This window comes from Phaethon aethereus (assembly GCF_964289735.1).
Source record: "Phaethon aethereus genome assembly, chromosome: 2".
Taxonomy (NCBI): domain Eukaryota; kingdom Metazoa; phylum Chordata; class Aves; order Phaethontiformes; family Phaethontidae; genus Phaethon; species Phaethon aethereus.
This window is the reverse complement of record NC_138582.1, coordinates 109,955,477-109,983,469: the sequence shown is the minus strand read 5'-3', so window position 1 is coordinate 109,983,469 and position 27,993 is coordinate 109,955,477. Positions and strand designations below refer to the sequence as shown.

The window sequence follows — 27,993 nt, the reverse complement described above, 5'->3', positions numbered from 1 at the left end:
CAAAAAGTACATTGGAAGGAGGGAGAGAATATCTTTTACTATCCAAGAGGGGTGTAGTCTGGCCAGCTAGTTGCTCAATCTGCCTAACATGGGCACCAAGATCACATGGGAAATACGCAAAGTCTTGCAAGATCTGCTATGAAAACAGTTACAAGAGGCCATTAAAAGCAGTCTTCTGCTGCTGGTTTTCTCTTTGGTGAATGCTGCTTTTGCTTGAAGGCTGTCCACCACATGTACACATGGAAAACCTGCAGACCAGTAAGTCCCCTGCAATGGAAAAGTGCAAACAGGACAGAAGGGGCTTCCTGGCTCTAGGACTGAATTTACTCCAGGAGTGAGTAAACTCAAAGAAACTTAGAAAACAAAGAAAGACTTCCAGATAGTTTTCCCCAATTGCTAGTTGTGCAACATCTTTGGAGAGTGCTCAGATTACAGTAGTATGTAGGTGGACTAAAAGGTTTTCCTTTTTTGAAAAACTACTGCACATAGGAGAATGGAGACAGCTTGACTGCCACATATTCTGTGAAATAAAAAAAAAAAAAATTACCTCCTTCCTTCAATGAGAGTTAAAAGAATTAAAAGGCATTGTAAAACTGAATTGCTAGCATAGAAGTTTTTTGTACTGGCAATGAATAAGAACAAAACAATATCAAGAAACTCCACATAATGGTATGTACTTTTATTTATTGGGGGGGTGTGAACAAAAAAAGGTCTCAAAACTCCTCAAAAACAATGTCAACCTGGTAATCCATTTCAGGGTCAAAATACATTTGATCCTTTTAGTTGCTCTTTTCTAGTGTAGTTGCACCATTTTTATAGCAATTTGCAGGAATCTGAAAACCAGCTAATTCCCAACTGCATAATCCAAACTTGCATTATGGCTAGTAACTCCAGATTTAAACAGCCAAGCCCACTAAACACACAAAAAGTTCAAAACTGTGACAGCATTAAATCAGTGGTTTTTGCCGAGAACAGAATCTCTTCCAGATGCTCACTGAATCTTTTCTTAGCTCATATCAGCTGCCTCTATGCTACAAAGCAGAAACATTCTACTCCACATCAACAATATGTTTGAGCCAGTATCAGGAATGTCACTAAACCTGGAAACAATATACTTAGACAAGCTAAGACAGAAGCAAGAAGAATTAATGGGAGAACTGGAAGAACAACCTTGGGGGAAAATAAGGAAAGTTAAGGGGATAAATAGGAAGTTTTATGGAAAAAAGTGTACTTACTGCTTGCAGAAAGAAATGTTCGTGCTAATTTTCAGTCAGCTTCTTATCTCCTGTGTTCTTATCCTTATGTTCTTATCTGTCTCTGAAGAATAGCCACAAGCAGGTCGAAAGCTTATGGGTAAGAATCAAGGACCGAGGCAACAAGGGGAACCTTGTGGTTGGTGTCTATTACAGGCCGCCCGATCAAGGGGAGTCTATTGATGAAGCTTTCCTACTCCAGCTACAGGAAGCGTCATGCTCACAGGCTCCCGTCCTGCTGGGGGACTTCAACCACCCCAACATCTGCTGGAAAAGTAGCACAGCAAGCTGTAGGCAATCCAGGACTCTCCTGGAGTGCATGAAGCGTAACTTCCTAAGTGAGGTAATAGACAGCCCTACCAGAGGGGATGCCATACTGAATCTGTCTGTCACGAACACATGTGAGCTAATGGTGACATCAAAACTAGAGGCAGCCTGGGCTGCAGTGATCATGCACTGGTGGAGTTCACAGTCCTGAGGGATATGGGGCAGGCACAGAGTAAAGTCAGGATGCTAAATTTTAGGAAAGCAAAATTCCAGCTCTTTAAGGAGTTAGTCAATAGGTCCCCCTGGGGAAACTGCCTCCAGGGACAAGGGAGCAGAACAGAGCTGGCAGATCTTTAAGGATGCTTTCCATAGAGCACAAGAGCTCTCAATCCCCAGGTGTAAGAAATCAGGAAAGGAAGGCAAGAGGCCAGCATGGCTAAGTCAAGACCTGCTGGTCAAACTAAAGGGCAAGGAGGAAATGCACAGGCAGTGGGAGCAGGGACAGGTATCCTGGGATGAGTACAGGGATGCTGTGATTCAAGTTACATAGGGATGGCCTAGGCATAGCTGGAGCTGAACGTGGCAAGGGATGCAAAGAATAATAATAATAAGGGGTTCTATAGGTATGTCAGCCAGAAAGGAAGGTCTAAGAAAGCGTTCCCCTCTTGCCCCCTTGATGGGCAAGGCTGGCAGACTGGTAACAATGGATGAGGACAAGGCTGAGGTACTCCATGACTCTCTGCCTCAGTCTTCACTGGCAGTGTCTCTTCCCATACCTCTTGAGTGGATGGACTGCAAGACAGGGACTGGAGGAGCAAAGTCCCTCCCACTGTAAGAGAAGATCAGGTTCATGACCACATGAGGAACCTGAACGTATGTTCATGGGACCTGACGACATGTATCCCAGAGCCCTGAGGGAATTGGCTGTGTAGTTGCCAAGCCACTCTCCATGATATTTGAAAAGTCATGGCAGTCAGGTGGAGTCCCTGGTGACTAAAAAAAGGGGAAACATTGCACCCATTTTTAAAAAAGGTAGCAAGGAGGGCCCTGGGAACTACCGAGCTGTTAGCCTCACCTCTGTGCCTGAGAAGATCATGGAAAAGATCCTCCTAGAAGCTATGCTAAGGCACATGGAGGACAAGGAAGTGATTTGAGACAGCCAGCATGACTTCACCAAGGGCAAGTCCTGCCTGACCAATCTAGTAGACTTCTATGATAGAGCGACCACATCAGTGGACAAGGAAAGAGCTACCAATGCTTCTGAAAGGCCTTTGACATGGTCCCCCACAGCATGCTCCTCTCTAAATTTGAGAGATATGGATTTGATGACTGGACTGTTTGGTGGATGAGGAATTGGTTGGACGGTCGCATCCAGAGGGAAGTGGTCAACAGCTCCATGTCCAGATGGGGATCAGTGATGAGTGGTGTCCCTCAGGGGTCTGTATTGGGACCAGGATTGTCTAAGTTCTTAATGAGTGACACAGACAGTGGGTGCACCTTCAACAAGTTTGCATATGACACCAAGCTGAGTGGTGCAGTTGACATGCCTGAGGGACAGGATGCCATTCAGAGTGACCTGGACAAGCTCAAGGAATGTGCCCATGTGAACCTCCTGGGGTTCAACAAGGCCAAGTGCAAGGTCCTGCACCTGGGTCAGGGCATCCCCCGGCCACTATCAGTACAGGCTGGGGGATGAAGGCATTGAGAGCAGCCCTGCTGAGAAGGACTTGTGGGCACTGGTGAATGAAAAGCTGGACATGAACCAGCAATGTGCGCTCGCAGCCCAGAAGGCCAGCCGTATCCTGGGCTGCACCAAAAGCATCATGGCCAGCAGACTGAGGAAGGTGATTCTGCCTCTCTACTCCGCTCTGGTGAGTGACCCCACCTGGAGTACTGTGTCCAGCTCTGGAGCCCTCAGCACAGGAAAGAGATGGACCTGTTGGAGAGGGTCCAGAGGAGGGCCACAAAAATGATCAGAGGGATGGAGCACCTCTCCTAAGAGGGAAGGCTGAGAGAGTTGGGATTGTTCAGCTGGGAGAAGAGAAGGCTCCGGGGAGACCTTATTGCAGCCTTCCAGTACTTAAAGGAGTCTTACAAGAATGATGAGGACAGACTTTTTAGCAGGGCCTGTAGGACAAGGTGTAATGGTTTTAAGCTGAAAGAGGGCAAATTTTTCACAAGGAGAGTGGCAAACCACTGGTAACTGGTTGCCCAGAGAGGTGGTAGATGCCCTATCCCTGGCAACATTCAAGGTCAGGTTGGATGGAGTGCTGAGCAACCTGATCTAGTTGAAGATGTCCCTGCTCATTGCAAGGGGGTTTGACTAGATGCCCTTTAAAGGTCCCTTCAAACCTTTTATGCTATGATCCCTCGGAATAAAAATAGTCGATGCAATGTTGCATTTTTCAGACCTCAGGATTCTCAAAGAAAAATGCAATTCACTGACACACAGTAGCCACCAAGTTTACAATTTCAACAGAAATTGTTTCAGGTAGTCTTTGAGGCTCTAGCAAAAAAATTGATTTTGTTCTTCATTGCAGCTTCACCTTAAATAAGTTAACAAGTTAGCTTGTTAACCTGGCTCTTTAGCTGAAGTTCTAATTTATAATGAAACTGGATGGTACAAAGGAATAGTGTCTCAAAGAAAAACAAAAGGCAATCCTACTATTTTCGCTTACTGATCAGCTGAATCTTAAAGAAATACACTTCACCATAAAAACCCCTGAGTTTCAATTTACAAAATACCATATAATCATTATTGAATCCCATTATAACACTTGCAAATTTAATGTTTATTGGTGCAAACAAAATTATACCACAGTATCTTGAATGTTATAACAAGCTCTGTAGAGTATTTCTAACCTAAACTTAGTTTGACTACTTGAAGCAATATACCTACAAGAATCTGCTAACAACAATCTGGCTGTTAAAGAGGTTAAAAAGAAGGGAGAGAGGAAGAGAAGTGGAAGGTTATACTTGTCAGTGCAATAACACTTTTGTCTGAAATCAAAACACCATTTTATTTTATTGCTGCAAATTTTGTTTTTGGAAGCAAAAGGAGAAGAGTTGAATGACTTTTCCTCCAAAATACTTTCTATTCTGATCCCCTGTATCTCCAATTTATTGTTATGCTAAGGTTATTTAGTAACAGATTTACCTGTGTTTCCTTTTCTTCTTTCTGGGAGGAGTATCAACATCTTCAGCAGGGACTGGAGCAATAATACTAGATTCCTTTACTCTAAACTCATACACCTAACAAGAGATACCATAATACATCCACGATAAATCTCTCACTAGTAGAAAGTTGCTCATTTTCTAAGTTAGTATGATTTCCTCCAACCAACAACTTACAGATTATATCCAGTCGTACTCTCTTTTCAATACATTTAAAGCTGATTATTTTTGTCATTTAAGAACAGAGAGTCCAATTTAAACCTCCTATAAATTTAATTTAGAAACAGTTTTAAAACTAACTTTTATATGTTTGTGGCATGTGTTCGAGATCATAGCATTCTTGGGAAAACCAAGAAAATTCATTAATTTTCTCTATAGTAATCAATACTAGTATTTCTATACTCCAGTTTTAAAAGTAAAATACTATCATTCTTACTAAGTAGGTTCCCTTCTTACCTGCCTGCATGTTTTGGTCCCAATCAGTCTGGCAATTGCACAGAAGTTGTCATAGTAGGTGCCAATAAGAACTCTAAACATTGAGGCTTCTGCACCACTCCATTCCACATTCTCTGGAGGCTCAATATTTGGCTTCATCTTTATCGGTGTTTGACATCTAGAATTTGCTTCTGTAATAAATAATTGAGACTATGAGTCAATGTAAGGCTATATTTCAAAAATTTTAGAGCCCTTAAAATTTTCTAATTATTAACTGTAGTTAAAAATATCACAGGTTTTTGTTGTTGTTGTTTCCTAATCTAAGTGACAGCACATTTTTCCACATACCTCTTTTAAAGAAGTTAAAAATTAGGTAACCGTAGTTATTGAAATTACACAATCTCACCTCTCTACATAAATCTGGAAATTTTCTTACAGGGTTCTATTTCATTAAACTCATATTATTACTCTGTCTTTTCACTCAGTTCCATACATTCCAAATACACAGTTTCTAGGATCACATGGCTCAACTTTTTTTTTTTTTTTCATCATCTGAAGCACTGCAGATAATTGAATAAGGAAGCACTGACTAGCCTTACCAGAGGAACTGGATGTTTCATCTTTCTTTTCCTCCTCTTCTTTATCATTGTTTTCTCCTCCAGTTTCAGTTCCAGCTTCTCTGTCACTATCTGTGTCTTTTGATTCCAGTACATTTATTGTTGGCGTGCTGGGTCTGCTGGTGTTTGGAAGTCTTCCCCTTCGGCGGCCACCTGGGCGCTTTGGTGGTGTCTTTATACGCTCAGCTGTCAAGGCAGCTGCAAACTCCTTTGCACCTTCCTAAGCAAAAAACATTACAATTTTCAGTGAAATAGTTAAAAAGTGTTTTCACCTGTGTCAGGGATCAGGGAGAACACATTCTACTTGCATTGGGAGAGTTTCTGTTTGCGTATTATATAACTTTGCATTATTCTACAAGTTAATCACATACCCACAAATTCCAGTTAAATGTACGCTAACCATGAACATAAATACTTTTGATGCTATCATGGGAAAAAAAAAATCTACATTCACAAACTACTTATGTCAGTATTTCAGTTCCACTTTCATTTTGGCTGCCAAGTAAAAAATAATTCAGTAGTAAATTTCTATTTTCCTAAATGACAGAAAAAAAAAAAAAAAATGAGACTTTCCCATAGAGAATACCCTGCAAAATATAAGAATTCTTGTTGCACATGGCACTTAAACAACATGCATTCTGTATTTTTTAAAATACAATCACTGGTAATTTGTTTTCTAGTGGAAAGGGGTATGGCAATGTGTTACAAGTTTTTAGATTGGAAAATTACATGGTTGCTCATACTAAAAAATTTAGGGAAAGTATGAGAGAGATTTGAAATTGTATTACTAAGGATTTCCCCTTATTCATTTCCATCCTGTTGTTTCTTAAGAGCACAAATACTGGATGGAATCCACCTTCAGCAAGCTAAAAAAGACTTTATTAATTTTTAGTTGTGGTATAACTTATGAGAGAGCTAAGTGTGTTAAGACACAGTTCTTTAACTTGATTGGACACAATAGCAGCAACACATTATTAGGAAGTAATAATCTTTCTTCCCTAGAAATATCTCAGGCTATATCTAGTAGAGCTAAAATTATTCCTGCTTAGACTTTCATTTGATGACTGATGTTAACTCTTTTTCTTTTGCACAAACTGAAGATAACATACTTGTCTGCGAGTGGCCCACAAATACATGCACTAGCACAGATCCAGAATGTCTTTACACTAAGTGTAGCTTGATATACTACAGCTAGCACTAGCACTGTGTTAGTGAATTCTAATATAGGAAGTTATCTTACCAGATGTTGATAACTTAATTGATTAATAACAACTTAATTATGATACAACAAAGTATATGTTGATACATATACTCATGTTCCAAAATTATATTAGGAGCTTTTTGGAGTACCATCCTTAGTTTTCTGCAATTCTTACCAGATGTTGATAACAGTGCGGTCCACAAGGCTTATTATCTAATGCTGTTTCTGTATTCTTTCGTTTATAAGTATTAGGAGTTGCGTGGAATGCTGTTGAATCAAAACATCACATTTGTAAGTTTTAATATAAAAAAATTCATTAAATATCTAACCTCAAACAGTACCCAAAATACAAGGTCCACCAAGACTTTACAAAAATTGGGGGGGCGGGGGGGGGAACACAAAATAAACCCCACAAAATAAATGTCACAAAATCTAGTGACATTTGATTTACCACTTAAACACAGAGGCAGCACATGGCTAAATTTTGCACATGCCCATTTACATCAGTGAAGACAACCATCACATTTGTTTCATGTATCAAGGAAGAATTTCTCCCTTCCCAACGAACAGAACACTTTAACATGGTAATGGAATTAAATAGAATTATTCAGGGCTTCTCCTGTTAATGCATGATCATCTCTCAATCTACAAGATTCAGCTGTTTGATTTCTATCTTGTCGAAAAATCCAACCCCACACACTTTGTAAAGGTAATGCACCCACTTTTCATTAGTGAGAAGGACACATAAGCATTTTTAGTCTATGAGTTTATCAGTTTATCATTCCAACTAAGCTGACAGGTGATAAGAGTTCAGTTCCTATATCCCAGATGCAAGGTAAAAATAAGTTAGCATCACACAGTCACTATGGATCAGAACGACGACAGTTAAGTCTGCAACTTACATGACCAGACACTTCTCTGCATCTGATGGACTCTGTATAGCTCTGTACAAATTGCAGAACAGTGACTCAGAATGGAACAGAACTGGGTACATTACAGATGCAACATGAGCATGTTTATAACAGGGTAGCAGTTTCCTACCCATTCCCTTTGCCAGAGCTCATGTCTACGAGGTTTCCCCTCATGCAATCCCTGCCTCCCAGCAGGATCTCATAGAGACTGAGTTTCCTCATTTTGCTGGAAGTCTTGGGAACCCTTCCATATCCCTTACTTAACTAAAGCCTGGAAAACCTGCAGCTAGACTCTCACCAAAACTCATATACTCATGTTCCAAAATTATATTAGGAGCTTTTTGAAATACCATCCTTAGTTTTCTGCAGTTCTCTTTTTTTAAAAAAAAAAAAAATTCCTCCATGCTCAAGGAACAAATTCTTTTGTTTTAAGATAGATAGATAGATATCAGTAAATACTTTTTCCCCCTACACGTGCTAACAGTTGCATACACAACTGCAAGGAACAAAAATGGAGAATGCACTCAAGTTTTACCATAGTTGCAGTTAAGCGAATGTAACTTACAGTTAAATTTTTAACACTCAGTGAATAAAAAGTGCTAATGTTCAAACTGAAAGAAGAAATCCCCCCCTTTTACCCACATTAATCCATAACAGCTGTTCCGTTACCAACACCACACACATCCTTCTCCTTCAATAAGCCACCACCATAGGCTTTCCTACTCATTTTATTTACAGATTATGCACATGGCTTCTCTCTTTAGAATAGTCTACTATGCTATCAAGACTGAACTTTTTAAATGCAGTTCCTTCCCTTTTAAAGAATGTGGGCAGAGTCTTCACAAGTTTTTAAAAGCAAATCTGATTTCCGTGATCTGCTGCTCCACAAGCACTTGTTTTGGCACCAGTAGAGAGGGTGACCAGTGGTGGTAAGCACTTCTTATGAGAGGTTCTCTGATGAAACCACTCTATCTTGGAACAATCACTTCGTGCTCCCCTCCCGTAAGGGAAGATATGCTGGAACTCAAATAATAAGTTCTATAATAAGCTATGCCTGTGTTAATGACAGCAGCACATGGGAACCTCAGGGAAGCAATGTTTTCTTCCAAGGCTTTCTTAAAAAAGTATAAACAATATGAAAGTATCACTAATTAAATATTGCATCACTTTCTCCAGAGAAATATATTACATTTTATGAATCTGGGAACACAAAAAAGCTTCTATCTTCCACCTATGGACATACAGATATGTAAAAATTACTTACAAGCAAGTATAGGAAAGTAATTTATGCACTGGATTACTATTAGCACTCTTTCTTCCCCCACATTCCAGTTAAAAGCTTTTATGTGGTGTGTCACTTCTCATGTTTCACATATCCTTGAAGCATTCATACATTCTGTAGTAAAATTTGTTAAATGGCAAAGAAACCTTGCAATTTAATGCTAAGTTATTCCACCTCTTTCCATCTTTTAAGAAACAATGAGATGATGGGAGCCCCTCACCCAAAACTGGAGGGGAAGTGTGTGGGGGAAATCACATTTTTGAACACTGCAGCTTTAAATTTGCACAGTATACCATTTCATTCACTCACAGTTGTTTTGTTGTTCTGGGTGTTTAGTTTCCCCCGCCCCCCCACATAACTGTTTTACCCTCTTCATACCACAAGGAAAATAATTTTGCAACAATGCAAAAGAACAGTAAAATATCTGCAAGCCATGATCCATAGTAGACTGCTGCAATGTGCAGAAATCAAAACTGTTCTTTTTATGTAGAATGTCACTTGCAGATGCAAACATGTCTCTCAAGTTCATTTGTGCGAGGTCCTAAAATGAGTGTTTATTTTTTTAAAAAATTGTTTTCCTTTATACAATGAAGAAACATTTAGTTTGTAATGCACTGAAACAAGTCGTTTAACTTTTTAAACCAGCGAGACCTCAAAAATATGCTATATCTGATACTTAATGTTAGAATCGTATCTTGTATTCCACTGTTTCAAAAACACCCAACATAGTATAGTACTGACAACTATAGTCAGAATCTACCACCTCTATTGCAAGGCATTTCTTCGAGAGGCTTGTTACAAAGAAAGGACACAGGACAAGAATAAAGCACTTCGTACAGCTGTATTATGAATCTTGCAAATATCAGTAGTCTTTTGTTTTCAAAAATCAAGGAAGACTTTGCAGAATTTCCTAAGTAACTAAACTCCATATTTCTTCAATAATGTCCTTAAGAAAGTATTTCTAAAACTGCTTCACTGAGCATGATTTCTATCCTTTGAGATTTATTACCTATCTCAACCCCAATGGACTCAATTCTCATATTTTTCATAATGTGAAAGTACACAGGCAACAGTTTAGCCTGAAATGTACATTTGCTTCACAGTCAAGCTATTTGGGAAATTCTCCCTACCTGATATTTTTCCTTCTTCTAAATTCTTTGTTAGTCCAGACATTTAGGCATAATTCCTTGCTGTCAGCAAATGAAGTCGGTACACAAGTTTTTTCAGTAATGTCATCACCTGCACATAAAGGGATTGCCAGGTCGTCAAGGGGACTTGACACGTTAAAAATCTAATGATAACTTTTCCAATATTTAATTCAAAAGTTCTAGAACAAAGATTTAGAACTCCATAAAATAAGGCTAATCTTAAAAAAAACTGAATCCAAGAGGTGGAATTACAAAAATCAAAACCAGACCTAACAGAATTCCTTTTTTTTTTTTTTAATTCTCTGTGCCTTCTCCAGAGATTTGCACCTTTCAAAGTACAAATCTGATCCCTGTAGTCCATGATATTACCAAAGTAAATCATCAAAAATGTCATCTGCAAAAGCCAGGACATGATCCTGTAGTGCTTCGCAATTGCATGAAGTAGAACATAGGGGCAACTGATTAGGGTGCTAGTAGGAATGTTACCAACTTTTAAAAAAAGTTAAATTGTTAAATTGTTGCAGAGACACTGAAAATTGCTAGTGCAGCCTTCCAATAACCAGAGTAGTCTTTTTTTGATGAGTTACTTATTCCCACAATGAATATGGTAGATTTTGATCAACAGTCTTAACATTTCACAGAAAGTGAAGAGGTCATACAACTGACTCAGTTTCTAACATATAAATTCCTAGCTCTAGACAGACATGCAGACAGACAGAAAACAATCCTCTTTCTTCGGTGTTACTACAGACAAAAGCAGAAGGAAGCAATGCATCCAAAGCAGTGACCAGTCATTGTAGAGGTGAGATTTGTTTATGTCTTCAGGGAATGGTGACTGAAGCATGAGCTTACTACATTCAGTGTCCAGCCTGGAGGCTACATAGTGAGTGTGTAAATCAAGCTTCAAGAGATCTCTTTGCAACAATGAAGTATCAAATATATTTTTATCAGTGACAATGCATGTGCTGCATAAGCTGTTATAAAGAGCATTATCATAACCGGTAATTTCACACTCCATCTTGACACAAAGGTACATCTTGAATGCCTCCACAGTGGAAGTGTTATTCTTCCCTCTTTCTGCTATGGCCCTGAAAACCTGAAGAGATGACTTAAAGTTTGGGCCTTTTCAAGTATGAGGCATGGTTTAAAATGAAGCTTTGGACATACACCACTTTGGAAAGAATAGTGACTTGTTTAAGGGGCTTCTCAAAAATCACCAGCAACAAGAACTTAGGCAATCTTTTAGCATAAACACTTCGTCTTCCATCTGAAGGTTATGAACTCAGAGAAAGGGGACACAATGCTTTCATCTTAAAGGATGCTGCTAGTGTGAGAACTGAGGTCCTTCAGCTATCAGCGACATTACACTGGACTTTGTCATTGGCTGAATCTGGCACTTAAGAACATGTCAAAATGAACAACATTATGAACCTGTCCTTCACAGCACTAAAAGAAAGGAAGTCTCTCAGAGTTGGTGCCTCAAAACTGTGGACTGGTAATACCAGGCTCCCCCGAGTCATAGGTACCAAAATGCGGTCTGTGGATCATTTCAGTTCTACTTCTAACAATCTGAAAAAATGACTATGAAAGGCAAATCTACATAAACTATGTAAGTAATCAAATATATGAGTATTTTAGAGGAGTCCATATCTTCACTGGAAAACTCCTACAAGTTTATAAAATTAGTGAGAAAAATGACCTAAAACCAGTGCTGCAGAAGTACCTAAAATCTTCTCAGGTGCTGCTGGAAAAAGTTTCTTACTATGTCTGGACAACACTTTCTTGTTGACTTAACCAAAATTTTTTTGAAGAAGTAAAACTAGACTGGCACTTAATCTCCCTGCTAGACTGTTGAGAGTGTCAGGAAAACCACTAGCAGACAAATGGATTTGCCAAGAAGTAGCATACAGCTTCACTTCCCTGTCCTACAGGCTAGGGTTGCACAAACCGTTTCTTGGAATGAGTCATCCAGGCAAACAAGATACTTCTAAACAAAACCTACAGCTTCAGAAAACATGCCATGTTGAATCTGGCTGAGCAAGGCGGCAGCTATACTTCCAGAAACTTACTGTTCTTAAGCATTATTCAGAAGTAAAAGCTTCTTTATTTCTATTTTCAAGCAAGGCCTGACAACAGAATGCAAGGAGAAATTGAAACTAACAGACCTAACTCCAAAAGCCACAAATAGGAAAGTAGGAGCAGGAAAAGCTTCTCCCCGCCCTGCCATCTACAGAACAACTCCAGTTCCTCCTCAAACTGAAAGGCAACTAAGGGATACTAAAAAGCAGCAGCACTGTGCGAAGCCTTCAGTGTCAAGTACAAATACTGGCAGATTGCATGTGTGCTGAATGAGGAGCTGCTGACAAAGCACAAAGATTTCCAAATGAACATGCATGCACAGTCACAGTGGAACATGCAAATAAACAATTAAGTCAAAAGAGAAAATTAATTTGAAATAGAGGGTATCATAGTATTCAACTACAAGTTGAAACCATTTCGTATTTGACTGTTACGTTCTCCTTTACATTTGACTCTGTTCTCAGAGAAAGTGTCTTGAGTAACACTTCAGAATCTCTCTTACCCTTTACACTTTGCAAATGGAAATTAACATCAGTGCTAACACTCTTGTTAAATCCTTCCCCCAAAAGAATGGGGCAACATGAAAGCAATTCACTGGAAAGGATATCACAATTTCTAAAACTCAACTGTCTGAAATAATAATTCTTCAAATCACCAGGTACAAGTAAAGTGGCTAGAAAGTAACCTGAGAGAATGAAAGATAAAACTATTCATGGATGTTCATTCTCCCTGCTGAAAAATGAAACAAGTCTGACGAACAACCAGGTATTTTTATGGAAAAATATATTCCATTCTCCACGCACAAACTGAAAAAGTGTAACAAACAAACAGTAGTAGAAAGCAATGTCGTTTTCTTGAAGACTGTAAAAAGAGAAGTAACATTACAGGTTGGTCCAAGCCAAGAATTCTATACAGACTCCTAAATACAAAAAGGATAATGAACTACCCCAGACAGGTGCATTCAGTGTTTTGAGGTATAGTTTTCACTGCAAAATGATGTCAACATGGACAAGTTAGTTTCGTAAACTTTAGCAATATTACTGGTTTTATTTTTTCTTCTCTTTCCTTCCTTCTGTATTGCATCTTATGGTACTTTTAAGTTTCCTGACTTGTAAAAAATAAGAGATATACAAGCACACTATAATTGTACTTACGATGTAAGAAGCAATCATATTTAAAACAGCGTCTACAGAAGAGCGTGTGAAAAGAGTGCAGGCTTTGCTCCCTCTGAACAGATTTAGCGTTTGGTCCATCTATGTTTGGTGTGCATTCAGGAGGAAGAGCTCCAGGAAGCTGCTGCTCAGTGAGTTCTTTGTATCTTAAAAGAAAGAAATAGAAGTTAATTATTCATAATAAAAAAGTAATTTTTGATTCCACTACAGCTCTGCATTTTCAGTGACAAATTAAAAAAAAAATTAAGAAATATGTGCCAGCTAGAAGGGTCAGTCTGTCAGTGACATGACAGCTTTATTCCATACTCTTTAATACAGATATAAAATTGGCTAAGAAAGAATGCATTTATTTTCTGGACCATCATCTCCTCATATATATTATTCACTATCACTCACTAACTCAAAAAAAAAAAGTCTCCTTTTTGAACAGAAGCTTTTATTTTACCACTTCAAAAAAAACATAGATTATTAAACACATGCAAGCACTCGCTTTTCAATAGTTTGAAAGGAAGGCTAATAAACACCTCTGTATTGTTTGACTTAGGGGGAACAGCTAATTCCCTTCAAGTATCACTTGCAGAAGTTACACAACTGCCACAGAACCTAGCAGAAAGGGGAACCACTCCTAATCAACAAATATTTAATGACATCAAGGAATCATTGTTGCATAAAGCAACACAGCAATATATCCTAAGAAACACTTTCTTACTTCTCTTTCAATTCTTCTGCTGTACCCTTGTCTGGAAACATTGAGGAAATGGCTTCAAATATCTTGTCAGAAGGAAATCTCCGAGGTGGGTGGGTTTCTTTCTCTGTCAAAGAAGCAAAAAAATTTTTAAACAACAACAAAAAAATTATATTTCTGCTCTTTGATACTTCAAGGAGGTGTTTAGAGAAAGGGTGGCTTCACCAAAATCCTTATAAAAAAAGAAGCAAAGGTTTTTATTTCTAAGTTACGGACAACTTAAACTGCATTAAGTAATCTTTCCTGCTGAGAGAACTCTACTAGTAAAATTTGGAGAAACCATTATTTCACCAGCAGATGGAGATGTCAATTTAGAACTCTGCCTACTTTAGAATAATGATATTACATTTTCTGAGGAGTACCAAAGCATTTATTAGACAGATACCCGACTGATTTTTGGTGCATTTGACTGTCTCAGTATACAGACTGGCAAAAATTGGCAAAAGCACTTTTCATAGTATTCTCTGTACAACTCTTGAACTAAATGGCAGAGGAAATGATGAAGAAAATGATACTACTTTAGACTTGAAAACTATCAAGTAGAAGGGTTTGAACAAATTATTGAGTGATTAAAAAAAAGGGGTTTTTTGTTTTAATTTTTGAAGTCTGCAGACAGACATACCCATCCTGTTACCTTCCCGATCTTTTTGCTTGTCATCTCTTTCATCAGGATTGTCATCTCCATCATCATCATCTTCATCATCACTATATTGACCAAGTGCATTGACCAGCTCAACAAATATTTCATCATTGATAAATCCACATTCTGAAATTCAGCAAAATTGGGAGTGAACAGAAAAGCACGAGGTATATATGAAGTATTTTTAATCCTCCCTACATTTGAATTAAATTATGGCAAATACTGTAATTTATGAAAAAAATTTTTTTCTTCTCTTAATTTCAATGTATGAACTGAGAAGAGTTAAAAATACTCAGTATTTGTTTCTTAGACTGACAATGGGAAGGAGGAGAAGGAAACTTGTTGAAATTTTTCTTTTCCTAACTCCCTGCACTTCATACCAGTAGACATAAATAAATCTCTCTTCCTTGGAAGACAAAAAAATTACTTACTAGCTAGGCTATTTAAGAGGTTTTATAGCAGAATCCCAATTCCAACATGGTTGGGTTAAGACAGCCTGGAAACGTATGCAAACAGTCTATGAAGCTATCCTTGGACCGATAGGGAACCTCCAGAGAGATTTTTGGTTGGTAGTTCCATAGCATCCACTTCCCCACTATAGACCCCACTGGCAAGGTGATGAAAAAGAATACAGTTATATACCCAAAAAAAAAAAAAAAAAAAAAAAAAAAAATCAAGAGAAAACTGAAGGATACAATGCTGCATATATCTGCTTTTTAGCTTATATTCTGCTCTGAAATTCAGGAAACAGCACAGACAGACAGTAAGGCATTTCTGCAGAGAGGAGAAATCATAGTTAGTGTTGACAGAGACTGCTGTTATTTTTCAAAAAATAACCATGAACTATGTAGGAACTGTAGTGCTTATCTTTTGAACGTGGTCAGCCTGTGTTGGATGTCAAACTACAACTTGAAGGAAACTAATAGTTTTATTCCTATGCAGACAATGAAAACAAGCAGGTACTTCATTTGGATGTTTTAAACAGAACTCTTAATATACACACACAGGTTAGTATGAATTTCTCTCCCATCAGTGCAATTACAGGGCTAGTTTACAATTCTGATGCCTACATGGGAATGCTTTTGGATTACAGATTCCCACAGCATTTACATTTAGTGTCACACAAGAATACTAGTTATTGGGAGACTAAAAAAAACATTCTTCTACTTTTGATATATAGTTTTAAAGGACTCATAATAACAGTAATTGCCATCATAAACTTGGGACTCAAGACTGTGAAACAAGATTAACTTCAAAGCTAGACTCATTTAATAATAAATTAAATCAATAATAGAAGGCATTTACTAGTAATGTCACCATTTTGACATAACCGGACCTCTGACAAGGATGTCATCAATCAATACATTTGTAAAAATATCCAAAGGCAAAACCCCATGAAACATTTCATGTTTCTCATGAAATATAAAGGTACCAGCTATCCTGAGGACATTAACAAGACTGGTGTAAGACTGAGTAGCATTTATTATTGAATTGCAGGCTTAATGTTCATGAATGGCAAACAATGTACTGAAAAATTTAGTTCTCTTTCTCAGTCACTCCACCATTAACAGGAATATAACCAATTTTAAGAAACAACGCCCCATTTGTTGTGTGGGTAATGTTTCCATGAAGGGGAAGCAGAGTAGTCAGAGAAACCTTTACAACTGTAAAGTTCAGGCTTGTATAAGCCAGTTCTGAGTGGGCCACAGAGCAAGTGAAAGGTTGCTACTTCACTGAGACTTTGGCAAACTAAGAGACAGATAACATCACGTATAGTCCAGCTCCCACACAGAATAAGAGGTAAACTACACCTAAGAATACATATATATAATATACCAAGAGAAGGATACAACTTTGCTCTGACTTACAGGAAGGAGGTTTTTAAGTAACTAATAATTTCCATAAAGGGGAAAAAAAACCCCAAAAGAGGTTGTTGTATAGAATCGCATTCACAAGTTTTGTCATTATCAGAGTTTTGCATACTTCTGCCACTTTCCGCTAGGCAGGACACATGTAGGGACATTACACTACTATATTCCAAAGTTCTGAGCACAAAATTGAAGAGCAAGAACTTCTCAAAGTTGCACCTAGGCTTTATTAGTGATGAGTGGTGTCCCTCAGGGGTCTGTATTTGGACCAGTACTGTCTAAGTTCCTCATCAGTAACATACAGAGTGAGTGCACCCTCAGCAAGTCTGCAGACGACACCAAGCTGAGTGGTGCAGCTGACGTGCCTGAGGGACAGGATGCCATTCAGAGTGACCTGGACAAGCTCAAGGAATGTGCTCATGTGAACCTCCTGGGGTTCAACAAGGCCAAGCGCAGGGTCCTGCACCTGGGTCAGGGCAACCCCTGGCCACTATCAGTACAGGCTGGGGGATGAAGGCATTGAGAGCAGCCCTGCTGAGAAGGACTTGTGGGCACTGGTGAATGAAAAGCTGGACATGAACCAGCAATGTGCGCTCGCAGCCCAGAAGGCCAACCGTATCCTGGGCTGCATCAAAAGGCTTGGGGAGGAGTGGCTGGAGAGCTGCCCGGTGGAAAAGGACCTGGGGGTGCAGGTTGACAGCTGGCTGAATATGAGCCGGCAGTGTGCCCAGGTGGCCAAGAAGACCAAGAGCGCCCTGGCCTGTATCAGGAATAGTGTGGCCAGCAGCAGTAGGGAAGTGATCATGCCCCTTTACAGTGCCGACTGGTGAGGCTGCACCTTGAATACTGCATTCAGTTTTGGGCCCCTCACTACAAGAAGGACATTGAGGTGCTGGAGCGTGTCCAAAGAAGGGCAACAAAGCTGGTGAGGGGTCTGAAGAACAAGTCTTATGAGGAGCGGCTGAGGGAACGGGGGTTGTTCAGTCTGGAGAAAAGGAGGCTGAGGGGAGACCTTGTCGCTCTCTACAACTACCTGAAAGGGGGTTGTGGCGACGAGGGTGTTGGTCTGTTCTCCCAACTAACTAGTGATAGGATGAGAGGAAATGGTCTCAAGTTGCACCAGAGGAGGTTTAGATTGGATATTAGGAAAAATTTCTTCACCAAGAGGGTGGTCAAGCATTGGAACAGGCTGCCGAGGGAGGCAGTGCATTCACCATCTCTGGAAGTGTTCAAAAAACGTGTGGATGTCATGCCTCAGGACATAGTTTAGGGGACACGGTGGCGCTGGATTAATGGTTGGACTTGATGATCTTGAAGGTCCTTTCCAACCTTAGTGACTCTGTGATCCTGCCCTTCTACTCCACTCTGGTGAGTGACCCCACCTGGAGTACTGTGTCCAGCTCTGGAGCCCTCAGCACAGGAAAGAGATGGACCTGTTGGAGAGGGTCCAGAGGAGGGCCACAAAAATGATCAGAAGGATGGAACACCTCTCCTATGAAGAAAGGCTGAGAGAGTTGGGATTGTTCAGCTGGGAGAAGAGAAGGCTCCGGGGAGACCTTATTGCAGCCTTTCAGTACTTAGAGGGGGCTTACAAGAAGAATGGGGACAGACCCATGCCTAAAGCAGGGCCTGTTGCAGTAGGACAAGGAGTAATGGTTTTAAACTGAAAGAGGGTACATTTTGACTAGATATAAGGAAGAAGTTTTTCCACAATGAGGGTGGCAAAACACTGGAAACTGGTTGCCCAGAGAGATGGTAGGTGCCCCATCCCTGGCAACATTCAAGGTGAGGTTGGACTCTGAGCAACCTGATCTAGTTGAAGATGTCTCTGCTCATTGCAGGGGGGTTGCACTAGATGCCCTTTAAAAGTCCCTTCCAACCCAAACTGTTCTATGATTTTGTGATTATGATGAATCACTGTATGGTCAAGGGAAAAAGTTAGGTGGTTCATTTCTCCATACTGCTACTTTAACAATTGGCAGGCTTATTTAAATATATTGCTTTGCATTTTCATAAGCAAAGTCTGCTATACCCAGTGTTTACACAATGCAGGGATTCTAGAGATACTACTGTAACAGTCAAGCATCAGGCCTTACAAAGCAACACTGACACCAGTTATTTATTTAGGAAGAAGTGATTAGTATACCTGAGTGTTTGGGCTCACCTCTGTCTCCATGCACCTTCCCATCATAGTTCTTGATCAGTTCTTCAATAAAGGTACCATCCTGGTCAAGCACTTCATCTCCCATATACGGAATGTTATGTAAAACAGTTTCATCCTCTACCTAGTAACAACAGTTATAATCAATTTCAAATTGCATTGTCAATTGACCATTTCTGCACTGCTATTTTCTCAATCTGCAGGTGTCTAGCTACCACAGTTAACTAACTGGCTTCGCTGCTTTAGCACATTTACCATTAACCAGATACATAAAACAAAACCCTCATCTTTGTTCAACAATTTTTTGCACTGTGGTGACTGCCTGAAGATACTGACACTAGCTGCTAACATGACGGTTAGCAGGACGTTTCCACAAAGCTTCTACTATTGAAACACAGTAAGCTACCTAGATTTGGGAAGCTTTCATTTGATGAAGTTCATTCTCCCTTCCTTGGTTCTCTTCCACAGTAATGTCCAATGGAAACCACCCCTTCATTGCTTTGCCAGAGGTAAGAAAATATGATACAAGAAGACTCTAAATTCAAGTTGTCTAAAGAGCAAGCACAGAAACATGCTTCACAATTTGATCTGAACTATATTGTAATTTTTTAGTCTATATGCAGACAAAAAGCATTAATACTCCCATGTTTTATCTGTAGAATTTACAGACCTTGATACTCAGCTGTATCTTCCAATACTACAGAATAAACTTCCATTGTTAAGAAAATAAACATAAACTTTCCTGCTGATGATTCTGCAGCAGTGCAAAATATCCAAACACTGATGAATTGAAAGCAAGAAGAGTGTGGAAGAACTCTGTATATATACTGATAAAACTGGTTATTTAAATCATTTTGCTACGATTATTATTATAATAACAAGTCAAAGGTGATCATATACAAAATGATGTGACAAAGATGCGTGATAAGCTAAGCCTTTCAAATAAATCTAATAATATGGCTTTTGCATACAGTGAAGCTAATCAGAAGAAAAGGCTATACTCAGTTGCTATGCAAGAATGACCCTTATGTGAGGAGACTCTTTTAGGAGTAAGTTCTCTTTATTCCATAAGAATTATTCTGCTACAGATACACATTGGTTGATTGTCTTACATAAAGACACTCATATCCCTCAGAAAGTATTTCTCCTTACACTAATTATATGCTTTCAAATAAATCCACATTTGTTAAATGCCATACAAAACAACTGGTCACCTGAATTAAATAAACTTACGGTCTCTTTACAGCAAGGTTTTAGAGATACGTACATTCATTGAGGACAGAGGTTTAGTTTGCAATCAAAGTTACTTTTTCTTTTATTTTATTTTATTTGGGGGAGTCTCTTTCTGATTATTACTGCCTTAATACCAAAACCAAAAAGATAGGGAGGGTAACTGGCAACAGATTTTTCGTGGTTTATCTCTAAAATTAGCCCCTCCCTTTTCTCCATATATTTCTCCTCCCAGCACTTTTTTTAAACTTACCATAAAATTCTGTTGAAGGGGAGACCAAGAATACATTATAGGTACAGAAGCAACAGCATTGAGAGTCTTCAGTGGGATGACTTGTTTTGGAAAATCTATGTCACTGGTAACAGAGCACTGAAATAGGAGGTTGAAGTTACACTTACATAGCAACATCGGAAGCAAAAAGAAAAAAATTAATCACAGAACACTCTACAATGTACAAAATTCAAAGTGTTTGGTGTTTGTCAAAATTAGCTATATGAGCCTTTGAAAATTGCATCAGGTTTTTACAGCATAATAGTAAGAACAGGTTTAGCAGGAAAAGAGATGCAAGAATTATTTCTATGTCAATACCTTTGCTAATAGATCACAATGGTTTTTTTCACTTCTTAAGTGGCTGTGAGAGTATTTCACTCAGACTATTCAACCTATAATACAAATTATGTTTGTTATCTCAAAACAGATTTAGTACCTGTTGCTGCTACACTGGTGTTATCGAGTATTTACTCAAGCCATCAGAGAGACAACTGAATTCCCCTGGCTTCAGACCAATACACTGCAGAAATCATGTATTATTTATGTTAAATAAAATTTTACTTTAATTCCAGGAGACATTTTAGGGAAATAAATTCTCCACGTCTTGTTAATTCCTGCCCCGTTTCCCCATTATTGTCTGTTTATGTTATCGTCAAGCCTTTGATTATGGTCACTGCTTACAGCAGTAAAATGAAAATTAACTCTTAATATGCAACTCTGGACATGTCAATGAGTTTTTCACCTACAGGACTTTTTTTTTTTTTTTTGAGATTCAGAGGTTTATGCAGCCTCCAAAGGATAAACATGCCATAGAAACACAGAAAACTTCTAGGTTATTCTTCTATCTATTCAGCAGTTAACAGACACAGATCAACTTTTCTCAAAAACTCGACAGCAGTATGAAGAACTCTGAAAAAAGTTACAAACAAAAGGAGACAGGAACATACAAAGCTAGGGAAAGAACAGAGAGGATTTGGAGGTAGGCAAAATAAAGTTGAGAACGGCTATCATAGCTACCTGAAAGGAAAAAAGGAAGTGGAGACAAAAGATCTTTCTCCTTTCCAGAAGGGAAAGATGAACAGAGCTTCACATTTCTAAAGAAATACACAAAGTAATGTAACAAACAGTATACAGAGACAGTACCCTGGTAGAATGACACAAGCCAGATTTTTTTATTTGCTTTATAATCTGCAGTAAATTAAATTAGATTTCTGCTGTGCACATCAATACTCAAGACACTGTCCTATGCCATGCTTTATTCCCATTTCAGGTTAATGTTTAATTTTCTAACAGCCATCTAACATATTTTTCATGTATTTTTAAAGAAAAATACAAAAGTAAAAAAAATAATTACTTCATCTTTGGAACTAGAAGTCTCAGGCTGACCAATGAGCTATACCAAAATGACTCAAAATGTTTGGTACTAAGTTTCAGTTATGTTGCCCCGTTGTTTTGATATGGAACTCATCTCAATCTTTATAAGGCTAGCACAGGACATGTTGCGATCTCTGGTTGATGCTGACTGGACTAGCCAATGAAGAAAATTTGTCACCAGCGGTGCCCTGCAGTCTTCACCAAACACATGAAGGCTCTCACAAAACCTTTCCATCAGGTCACTAAACTTCTAGGCAGTGTCCTGTGCAACTCTGAAGAAATTCAGCACATTAAGAAAAAAAAAGATTTTAAAGTAATCTTTTAAAACCCCCACCATTTCTTTGTCTCCCTTCTCTAACTATAAATTACGGCAATCTTAAATCAAGCATTAGAGTTCTGATTCATGAGACAGAGACTGGATTTGAATGCAGTAATTAGTGTGCTCTATCAATTCAGGCAGGTAATCAACAAATCAACATCATCAAAAAAATTTAAAAGAGAAGAAAAAAGTAAAAGGCATGGTGAGGAATGATCATTTACTAACAAAAAAAGAAAGAAAATTGGATGTGTACCTGTGTCAATTATTATCAGAAATTCTGATCTTACAGTGCCATATAATAGGTATAGAGCTGTATGTGAGTAGTTGCATATTCAGCCATGTTTAAAAGAAAATACTCAAGCAAAGGTCCTTGCCTGTTTGTATTTGAAAATGCATGTGCATAAATGTACCTCTGACACACACATATCCCCAGTTCCCCACTAAAATTTTCAGAAAACTAAAATCTGACAAATTTCCTTGATAAGAAAGTGTTTTATTTTTTTAACCTATTCACAGTAAAGTCTTTTCATTCTCATCCTACTGAAAAGAGTTAGCTTTTCAGATTATTAAACATGAAACATCTTCAAAGTGGCTTGGTTTGGAGAAGTGCCTGAAGAGCAAGTGAGAAAGAAGATAAATTAACCTGGGCTGAACACAGAAAGTTGGAGTAGGCATAAACCACTGTTCAAGCTACCAACATGAAAGCCAGTTTAGATGCTTAAATTGCATCACCATCATGGAAGTGTTTTTCAAAAATTTAGCATCCATTCTGCTTGAGCAACACAATGGTGCATCAACTCAACTAACTCCTTTGAGAACCATAAAGAAGACTTTTTCAAGTGGGTGTGTTCCTAGTTTTCATGTGCTTTAACTCAATAAGAATCAAAGTAACTACTCATTTGTACCACTGGGAGTCAACTCCAATAGGAGCAAGATTAAACTCCCAATATCAGTGAGACAAAATGGTTTGATTAAAGGATTCTGAGGTATGATCCAGGTATTATCAGAAATAAAGAAGTTTCACTTTTGTGTGTTGTTCAAAGCTAGGTAGCCTGCTACATATTTCTTGCTTTCCAGATGATTGAAGGAAATCATAAATAAAATATTTAAGAGACTCTTACGAAAAGTATTTAGCTGCCAAGTCATGTCATACTGGAGAAAAAAAGGAAAAAAAAAACAAAACCCCAAAACCCCAAATCAGCCAACTTTCCAGTAATAAAATAAAAATGTGATAACAACCTTCTAAGTGGAATTACCACAACACATGTTAACCAACCTCCCTGGTCCCGCGCAATGAGCTCACAGAAGTCATGATGTGAACAGGCTGTATCCTACGTTGTTTCCATTCTTGATTTAGTATTTCAGTTCTTTCCAGTATCTTCTGACGATTAGAATTAAACATACTCTAAAAATTAATCACAGTTGTAAACATTACAAATAAATCAAAGACTCAAAATTCACCTGCTAGCATGTTCAGGCATTATAACATTTACTAAAAAAATAAACAAAACCAAACAGGATAAAAAAAAAGGTGCTCAAACTCAACCATCCAAATTGTCTTTAAATGTCAGTGAGGCTCAATATTATTATCACCTTCTTTGCCTCAAACCATGTTCTTATGTTTAGAGACTCAGAGGTTGAGCATGGAGTTAAATTTGAAATGGAATTAGTATCTGGCTAAAGAAGTTGCCATACTGGCTCTCCACAGTCTCTTCTGATATTTAGCATGCCTGATTCAATCACATATAAACGTACCATACCTGCCTATAAGATCAGAGTTAAAACAAGTTTTCAGTATGTTAAAGTATTTCATAATTGTTATTGCAGGTGTTAACTGCAGGACAACTCATACTTTGAAGAAAATGAATTTTTATATAATTTTTTAAGCAATAGAACCAAAAGATTACATACCTTTACTTCATCCGCACGTCGGAACCTCTTGAGCTGCCTCAGTCTCATATATTCTGATTTCACGCGTTTTCGCCAACAAATTGGTCCCTTCTCAGATTTTTTTCCGGTTTGACCCATGATTATCCTACTGGAGACAATGTCATGTTAATATTAACCAAATCTGATGCCACAGCTTACAGAGGAAGTTAGAGTGAAGTTAGGTAGGCTAGAGACATTCCCTTAATACCTTTCATACCAAGTTTCTTTAATTCCTTTCAATCAGACACTTGCAATACCATCCCAATCAAAAAAAAAAACAACCCCAAAAAAACCCTTAAGTGATAGACACTGGAAATCCATAATTTTGATTACAAATCAGTGGGACCATTCACATTTGCTTTAAACGCTTCTAACACCTCTATACATAAAGGTAGCTAATGGATTTAAAGGGGTGAAGCGGAACAAATCAAGATTGCCACTGCAAAGACACACACTAGAACCCTATCCTTGCAAGCAGTCTTGTAAATTAACTTCTGGACAGCTATGTTCGTGGCTGACAAACCTTTCCCTCCTCGCAGGAGCAGTCCTCTTCAGTAAGATATCAACTCCTAGAATAGGCTTCTGGAGTTGATTTCAAGTGCAGAGAGGTACCCCAAGTACAGTCCTCCTACCCAGCCACTCAAGTGCCAAAAGTTCTAGAAATTCAGACATAAAGAGTTTTGAAACAGACAGAATAAGTGATCTTGCTCTTTTCTCAAATATTCTACAAAACCCCAAACTGTCCTGCAAACAGGAGACTGATTCAATTTTTACTGATCACGCTCCTAGTTCCAAGTGCTTCGTTTTCATGTTACAGGACTGTTGGCAATGAAGTTGTATTTTTACATCATAATGTACTAATCCGCTCAGCATTTTTCAAAATGAAGGACCATACACTACAACTATGTTGGCAATGACTATTTTGACAACATCCTGAAACAAAACCACTACATTGAACACTGGCTTCCTCTCAAGAGTTGTGCTGCAACAACCTCCAGTATTTCAATGAATAGCTCAAAATAGCATTCACAATAGCTATTGTGGACTGAAAGGCTGAAAAGTCCAGTTGCCCAAGTTTAATACATTCTCAAACAAGAATAATTAATTTGAGCAGAAACAACTCCAGCCCTTCTAATTATCAAGGTAGGTAAACATGAGCAGAGGTGTCATCTTCACACTTGAAGTCGAATGCCCAGTGCTACTCCCATGCCCTGCACCAGAGCTCCCCTGACAGTCATGAGTACAGCTTTATCCAAGTTATTGAAAACTCTTTGCTGCTGTAGGCAGAGCTCTATTTTCAGCACTTTTGTACAGGTTGGATTTGAGTTCTATCAGACTTTATGACATTTGGGCAGGGGAATCAATACAGAACCTGTTTATTCTCAGTACTACACCTCCATCTACACTGAACACATTTACCTTGAACAAAAGATAATAGTCTATGAGAGCCTGACATCCATTTTTATACAAGACATTAAATCATTTTTTGTAAGAAAATTTGTTGGGTTTTTAGGTTTAGATGAAACTGAACCAACAAACAAATGGCAGAATTGCCCACCCAAATCACGTGAAGTATCCTTTGAGGAAAAAAGGCAAAGCATACAAATAAGTTTCACATAATGCCTGAAGGACCTGACTAGACAGAGGGGGAGGATGGAGAACCAGGAGGGGGAGGTGAATCTAGAGCAAAGTGTCAAGCACAGTTGCTCTGCTTCCATGCTTCAAGGCAGCAAGTAGAATCCACCTGTACCTCATTTGCCACAACGCCAGTGGTTACAAGAGAGAAAGATCAAAAACAAAATAATTTTTTAAAATGTTACAAAACAGAAAAGACAATCGGCATCTCAAGGTGCACTATGACACTGCTTAGAGAACAGCAAAAAAGCATTATTAAGTACAGATAATGCATTGTATTATATGCAAAGCTTATATGCTAAGCAAAGTGAAAATATGGAAAAACATCCCATTAGCTGGAAATAAATTAGACCTAGAATAAGTACCATTAAATAACAGAAAGACAGATTCCCAATTTGTTGGTAATACAGAATATCAAAATCACTTCAGTTATGGTTCAGCCAAAAGACATGGAAAAAGTACCAATGAATTCAGGAGAAATGAAAGCTCAGCTGACAGTACTGAAGTAGCATATCCCATAAAAACAAAACACAGATTATGTTTATTTACTCTAATACTGCATCAACCACAGCCATTCTTATTCTAGTTTCCTGGAGAATAACAAATGACTCAGATTTAAAAAGAAGCTTTCTTAACTAAAATTCAACTGCCAGATAAACCCTAAAAGCAAATCTATATGGAAATCATATATAATTAGATTAAAAACAACAAAACAAACAAAACCAACAGAATTCCCAGCTCTCTTTCATACAACTGAAATATGGCCCCCAGAAAACCCCAATGACTTAAGACCTGACAGAAATATATCCCCATCAAATAAACAAATAAATATATTCACTTTTTCAGTAATGAACATCATTGCTACCTGTTATATTAAAATCACTTCACAAGATGATAAATACTTCCTTTTAAAACAGCATAACTTATGCACACTAGGCTCATTCATCTGAAAACAAATGGGACTTACAAGAACACTCCTCTAGCACTCGTTTCAAGCTGCTATCTGGGGCACAACACAGACAACAATTTAACTTTCAAGGCACAATATAACAAATCATAGAAAAATGAAATTCGCACTGCTGCTTATGTCAAGTTATAGCAAGAAAAAAGTTCTTCTAGATAAAGTAATAATGTTAATGTGCAACAGTCAGTGGGATACACATGGTACATTGAGTCAAATATGTACAAACAAATTAGAAATGGCCTCTTAAATGGCAAGTTTGTAATAAGAGAAAAAGCATTGAGTGGAAATGAAACAAATGCACGTATAGGTTATAGAAAAGTTATAACTAAGAAAAAAGCAAAGTGTCCTCGATGCACATTTGTAAATACTAATTTTTAAAATCCCTGAAAATGTATTAATGAATTCTGACTTCGAGCAGCAGTTTTTCAAACCAAATGAACGCTGTTTGTATGTTTCTGGGCAGTTGAACATCACAAAAGTAGAATTATAGTGTTGTTATATATAATATATACATAACACACGTACTGTGTTAAGAGATAATTGTTTTTCTGTCCCTAATGTCAGAAGAAAGTATGGAGGGGAAAAAAAAAAACCAAGGCGGGGGCAGGGACAGAAGAATGTATTGATAGTGGACAGAGTTAATTCTCACAGTGCAATTGATCCATCATCTACACATTAGGACTATAGCCAAATGCCACTGACAATTTCTAATGCCAATTCAAAAGGTTTCAAAAGTTCAAAAAACTATACATTTGAGAAACTAAACCTGAGAAACTGACATAAATTTCACAGACAAGGACAGCCCAAGTTGGGTCAGGGCTGAGGGAGCAAAAAATGACAGAAAGATGCACTCTCAACAGAAGGGTGCTAGACACTATCTCTGAATGGAAAAGTAGTTTAGAGAGTTAAAAGACTTAGGGAAACATCAACATAAACTCAATCTCTGGGGCAAATTCAGGATTGTAGATCCTGTATCAAGCCTACTATTGGGCCACTTGCACTAGTACCTAACTGTAAGAAAAACCCTTCTCAAATCACTTTCTTCCACCATTTCTTCTGTAAATACTCTGAGCTGTATCAAACTGCACAGTTTTCACTTTGCTAAACAAGAAAAAAGCCTATGCATTTTCATTAAATTATGTTGTATGGAATTTGCAGCTAGGATTGCAGAGCAGAAAAGCTAGTGAATTTTAAGATCAGTTTGTCAGAACTAGTCCACTTGTCATACAGAGTTTCAGAATATTCACCACAGTAGCACAAGTGGCACAAGCTAAAACACACCTATCTAAAGAATAGTTAAGGCTGTCGTAAGAAGGTA

The 27,993-nt window shown here is 38.3% G+C and overlaps 1 protein-coding gene across 5 annotated transcripts in view; it reads right to left on the bottom strand.

Moving 5' to 3' along the window:
• Nucleotides 1-27,993, bottom strand: part of EZH2 (enhancer of zeste 2 polycomb repressive complex 2 subunit) — a 50,263-nt gene that overhangs the window by 9,120 nt on the left and 13,150 nt on the right. For 2 of the 5 annotated variants that reach the window (XM_081996617.1, XM_081996619.1), the window contains exons 1-11: nucleotides 24,059-24,703; nucleotides 23,451-23,552; nucleotides 20,437-20,553; nucleotides 18,957-19,077; nucleotides 14,907-15,050; nucleotides 14,249-14,351; nucleotides 13,522-13,685; nucleotides 7,123-7,214; nucleotides 5,729-5,966; nucleotides 5,151-5,320; nucleotides 4,678-4,772 (exon numbers count right to left, since the gene is read on the bottom strand). In XM_081996617.1, the coding sequence (XP_081852743.1) occupies nucleotides 4,678-4,772; nucleotides 5,151-5,320; nucleotides 5,729-5,966; nucleotides 7,123-7,214; nucleotides 13,522-13,685; nucleotides 14,249-14,351; nucleotides 14,907-15,050; nucleotides 18,957-19,077; nucleotides 20,437-20,553; nucleotides 23,451-23,552; nucleotides 24,059-24,175 (1,463 nt within the window). In that variant the 5' untranslated portion in view covers nucleotides 24,176-24,703. Of the gene's footprint in view, nucleotides 1-4,677; nucleotides 4,773-5,150; nucleotides 5,321-5,728; nucleotides 5,967-7,122; nucleotides 7,215-13,506; nucleotides 13,686-14,248; nucleotides 14,352-14,906; nucleotides 15,051-18,956; nucleotides 19,078-20,436; nucleotides 20,554-23,423; nucleotides 23,553-24,058; nucleotides 24,704-27,993 lie in introns of those variants that run through there. The other 3 variants (XM_081996620.1, XM_081996616.1, XM_081996618.1) reach the window with 3 other exon arrangements.